Source organism: Austrofundulus limnaeus, unplaced genomic scaffold (genome assembly GCF_001266775.1).
Source record: "Austrofundulus limnaeus strain Quisiro unplaced genomic scaffold, Austrofundulus_limnaeus-1.0 Scaffold1066, whole genome shotgun sequence".
Taxonomy (NCBI): domain Eukaryota; kingdom Metazoa; phylum Chordata; class Actinopteri; order Cyprinodontiformes; family Rivulidae; genus Austrofundulus; species Austrofundulus limnaeus.
In genome coordinates, this window is record NW_013953468.1 from 29,987 (window position 1) to 30,915 (window position 929).

General features: G+C 50.3%; 1 protein-coding gene across 1 annotated transcript in view; it reads left to right on the forward strand.

Moving 5' to 3' along the window:
* Positions 1 to 929, forward strand: part of fsd2 (fibronectin type III and SPRY domain containing 2) — a gene marked incomplete in the record, with an annotated part of 12,655 nt that overhangs the window by 4,262 nt on the left and 7,464 nt on the right. The window contains 2 exon segments of the mRNA XM_014030463.1: positions 20 to 141; positions 252 to 413. Coding sequence (XP_013885917.1) covers positions 20 to 141; positions 252 to 413 — 284 coding nt within the window.

Sequence of the window (929 nt, forward strand, 5' to 3'; positions counted from 1 at the left end):
GTTGTTTACTCCTCTTCAGGATGGAGGACTTCTCCAGAGAGGAGGTGGACTTCTCCCTATCAACGAGCGAAGAGTTCAACACGCCGCTCGCTGATCTGTCCGACGTCAAAACCATGATGGACTCCATCAACGTGGTCCCAGGTAGGATTTAAAMCCCACCGGGCTGCAGCTTCTCAACAGAAGCCGAAGTTCGGCCACGTTTGTTTTCATCGACGGTCTTTAAAAGCTTTTGTGTTCTGACCTGAAAACAGCGCCGTCGGCCCCGGTCATCAACCCGCAGACGCCCAACTCAGCCACGCAGACGTCCCTGCGGGTGTTCTGGAGCCTGTTCTCCGACGACACCGTGGAGTTCTACGAGCTCTACTACAGGCCCGTCCTGGAGGACTCACCTGTGGACGGCACCAGCACACCTGGTACCACTCAGTCAGGACAACGTTCAGAACTACAGCTGAGAAAACAGAACCTCAGAAATGAGCTAAACAGTAGCTAAAAGCTAAAAGGAGCAGTTGTTGTGTGGTGACAAGTGAAAACCCACCTGTCTTGTGTTCAGACTCAGCTGTTTTCTCACCTGTCTTGTGTTTAGACTCACCTGTCTTGTGTTCAGACTCACCTGTCTTGTGTTTAGACCCACCTGTCGTTCAGACTCACCTGTCTTGTGTTCAGACTCACATGTCTTGTGTTCAGACTCACCTGTCTTGTGTTCAGACTCACTTGTCGTTCAGACTCACTTGTCTTGTGTTCAGACTCACCTGTCTTGTGTTCAGACTCACCTGTCTTGTGTTTAGACTCACCTGTCTTGTGTTCAGACTCACTTGTCGTTCAGACTCACTTGTCTTGTGTTCAGACTCACCTGTCTTGTGTTCAGACTCACCTGTCTTGTGTTCAGACTCACCTGTCTTGTGTTCAGACTCACTTGTCGTTCAGACTCA